This window comes from Branchiostoma belcheri, unplaced genomic scaffold (assembly GCF_001625305.1).
Source record: "Branchiostoma belcheri isolate BF01 breed outbred unplaced genomic scaffold, Haploidv18h27 scaffold138, whole genome shotgun sequence".
Classification (NCBI taxonomy): Eukaryota; Metazoa; Chordata; class Leptocardii; order Amphioxiformes; family Branchiostomatidae; genus Branchiostoma; species Branchiostoma belcheri.
Window position 1 is genome coordinate 659100 of NW_017802802.1, and position 3735 is coordinate 662834.

Consider the following 3735-nt stretch of genomic DNA (forward strand, 5'->3'; position numbering starts at 1 on the left):
TGTGTGTTACTTCATGTACATGACACAGTAGATTATATATACATATGTATAACTCCATGTAGACTACATTCAAAATTGTAACAATGCAGCACAGAACAAACCTGCATAGTTATCCATAGCTACGTCACTTGTCAAAATGTCAATACTCAAATGATATATGCAAAAAGTACATAGAATCACATGACCCATGAGATTGACTGTACAGTACACTTAACGTTAATTTTACAACAATCTGAGAACAAAATCAATTCTCCTTATATATGACCTACTCAATATTTTCCCCAATATGCCAGTGTTTGCGAGGCTTTCTGAAGACAAGTATGTTGCCTAATGTAAGAAACTCAGATTGACACCTTTTCCTGTAGATAGCTGTTCTGACTACCTCCGACGGCCCATCTGTCGGGTGCGCATGCCAACTTGTTCGGCACTGAAAACTATATTTGGTCGTTACGTCAGTGTTACCACAGCTCCCCCCATGACAACCATCACTTGAAGATATGCTTTTGATATACATCATTAAAATGATAATTCATACGAGAATGCTGTGCTGTCCAACAATAGCATGACTCAAATTAATCTACTTATAGAATACTCCAGTCCTCATACCAAGTACCCCATGCCTTTTAATTACAATTTACCGTGCGCTTTTCATTTCTATAGAACCCCAATGAAAGGCGAAGACGCCGCTATTGAATGTCCAAACAGAATACAAACATTCCATCCACCTACTGGGGTGTTATCTGTTTCCCTGTCATTTAAGGTATGAAGCAGTTTGTATCCAAATCTATCCAACAAAATAATAATTTTCTCTTCCATACTGATATTAATTGTCCTCAATATGATATAAGCAGTTGGCGAGTTTGATTATAAGTGACAGAGCAAAGGGCGAATAGTTTCTACTGAAGAAAATTATGGATTTCAATAAACTTCATACAGAAATGTTACCTCTCAGTACTACTGTCCCCTTCAGTTTTGAGACCTGATCGATGACTCACATTGCTCAGTCGGTGTCTTCCCTGCTGCTTGGGTTAAATTGCAACATCAGGCATATTCCCTGGCCTTGGCGAGGCTACGAAGGACACATCTAGACGGCTGGAGCTCGGTGCCTTTCTGGGATTCTCTGCCGCTCTTCGACTGACTGCCCATTTGGGCGGCTGGTCAGTCGGATTGTCCGTATTCCGTCCAGCAACAATGTCCATTGCTTGCGCGTCTCCAACGTTAACGATTTGAACATTTATCGCTTGTGTCGACGGACACCCCAACTTTTCACGAACGGTGTTGGCGAGTCGCCGGGTCTTCTTGCTCCTGAGTGCGTAGATGGTCGGGTTGACCACCGAATTGCAGAGCGCGATAAGCAACCCCCAGTATGGCCTTGCCTCTATCTCACAGTCTTCTCTTGCGAAGCAAACAAACTGCTGTACAACTCCGAAGCAAATCGGCAGCGTTAAGATGATGAACACTGCTGCAATGATGACAACTGTCACTTGCATCATCCAGATTTGTTGGAGTTGCTGGTATTGTATGGCCGCGGTTTGTTGGCCTTCAGGGTTGAGATTGTCCGGAGGGTTCTCTGGGGGTCCCAGTCTGGAGAAGCGCTGCTTCAGTTCGATGAAGATTCTGATGTTGACAAAGACCACTATGACTACGGCTATCAACAAGGTGGTGTTAAATAGAATTAGGTAGCTTACGGGCAGGTTCTTTATGCAAGTCTCTTTGTTCGTAGTGAAGCAATTCCAGCCCATGAGAGGAGACAAGCAGACAAGCACACAAGCTGGCCACGCGATCCCCAAACTCACGGCAACGTGTCGCCCAGACATGCGGGTCTGGTAGAATATTGGGTGCAGGATGGCCAGATAACGGTCCAAGGACAGGAGGACCACGCCAACTGCTGACAAGACCAACACTAAAAAGTAGGTACAGAGTAAACCCAATATTGTCCATGGGTCAGACAGTTCCAACTGGAAACATGCGCAGAAGAAGAAAGAAAAGACACCCGCCACGCAGTCCGCCGTAGCCAGGTTGGCCACGAACATGTACATGGGTTTAGATCGGCGATGGCTTTTCAGCACTCCGGACAAAACCACGACGTTCATGAGGAGAGCGACTGTCCCGACAGCGGCGGAGGCGATCCCGACTTTCTTGTTCAGGTCCAGAACCGGAAAGGGGAGATGAGAACACGCAGATACTGCCATGTCGTACTCGGTCTTATTTGCCATGTACCGGAGGAAACAGGACCAGAAGTTCTCGATCTCGAACACTGTGGAGTTTCCTCCGGTGAGGTTCTCCGCGCTGCCGTTCATTTTGCGATGCTCACTGAAGACAAGTATGTCGCCTATCGCAAGAAACGGTGACTTGGGGCTTTCCACCTTCTCCGTAGATAACTAGATGACTGCCTCTCTGACAATCTGTTGGCCGCGCATGCCAACTTGTTCAGGACTGAAGACTATATTTGGTCGTTACGTCAGCGTTACCACAGTTTCGCCACTAGCCGCCACGGCAACCATTACTTGAGGATAAAAATGTCAAACCACACGACAACGCCTGTTGTCGAACAATAACATGCTTTTATTAACATTCCACCCATCTGGCGGACGTTTTAATGAAGTTTATTCACATCCACAATCACACAACAAACGCATCGAATCACAGGGTAGCAATGTCTTCAGATGAAAACTTCTTTAAGATCGAAATCAACACTCCTATTAACTACCGCGCAGACACAAATCAAGTGTTTGTATCTCCAAGGCTTGTATAACAATCGGATGATGTCCAATCAGTAACTCATTTGGAACATCAAAACCTCTATTACAATAGCAAATTACAAGGATTAATGACATCAACGTATCAATTTTAGTCCAGGAGTCAACGAAAAAAGGTTGCAACCATAGTGAATACCATCCACATACAGAACAAAAAACAAGCACACCTGTCCTTAGTGCTGAACTCTTTTTAAACACAAAACACGCCCGTCCTTCGAACACCGAAAGCACACCTGTCCTTGGTACTGAACTCTATTCGAACACCAAAAACAAGACCTGCCCTTGGTGCTGAACTCTTTTCAAAGACAAAATACACCTGTCCTTGGTACTGAACTCTATTTAAACACCTTTATCCTTGATGCTGAGTATTGTTATAATGTAGTAGCGTTCTGTATAATGACGGGCCCTCACTATTTTTAACAAAGTGCGTGTTCCACAATAACTTACAATGCACAACATGTATGAACATTCCTTCTAGTTCTCCCTTTAAAGGTAAGGGCAATGATGTAACTGTTGAACTCTTCTACGTACATCCTTTCCCTCACAAGACGTTCAGACCAGTCATGACCAGGAGACCAGGAGATTGACAATGAAATGTTTATCTGAGGTTGGATCGTAATGTTGACGCAGGTAACAAAATAAGTAACCGAGCATGTCTAAGGTATTTATACCTTCAGAAGAAATGAAAAAAATCAATTATCAATCAACCTCACTGTAAACAAGCAAATCGACAATGTTTCTCAAATGCACCAACCCATTACCGAGAGTATCAAGAAATGTGAATATTAGCTGATGTAGGTTTTGTCATCTTGGCAGGGGTATTTCTTTTTTCATCATCATACTAGTATAACTTCATCAGAAGCTCATACTCATAGAACATAAAACCATATAGGTACTAACTACTGTGGATCTGTGTCTAAGTGATCTGTGCCGTGCAGCTGGTANCTGTAGTGCACCGACCCCTCCCGTCACCACA

The 3735-nt window shown here is 43.9% G+C and overlaps 1 protein-coding gene across 1 annotated transcript; it reads right to left on the bottom strand.

Annotated features, from left to right (window-relative positions):
* Positions 1 to 1028: 1028 nt before the first annotated feature.
* On the bottom strand, positions 1029 to 2300 carry LOC109464380 (adenosine receptor A2b-like). The gene has a single exon (XM_019761328.1). It carries the CDS (start codon positions 2298 to 2300, stop codon positions 1029 to 1031), a length of 1272 nt encoding a protein of 423 aa, XP_019616887.1.
* Positions 2301 to 3735: the final 1435 nt, after the last annotated feature.

Bases quoted from the DNA above. Each gene is read 5' to 3' on its own strand.
- LOC109464380 (XM_019761328.1), bottom strand. From the start codon at position 2,300: ATGAACGGCAGCGCGGAGAACCTCACCGGAGGAAACTCCACAGTGTTC.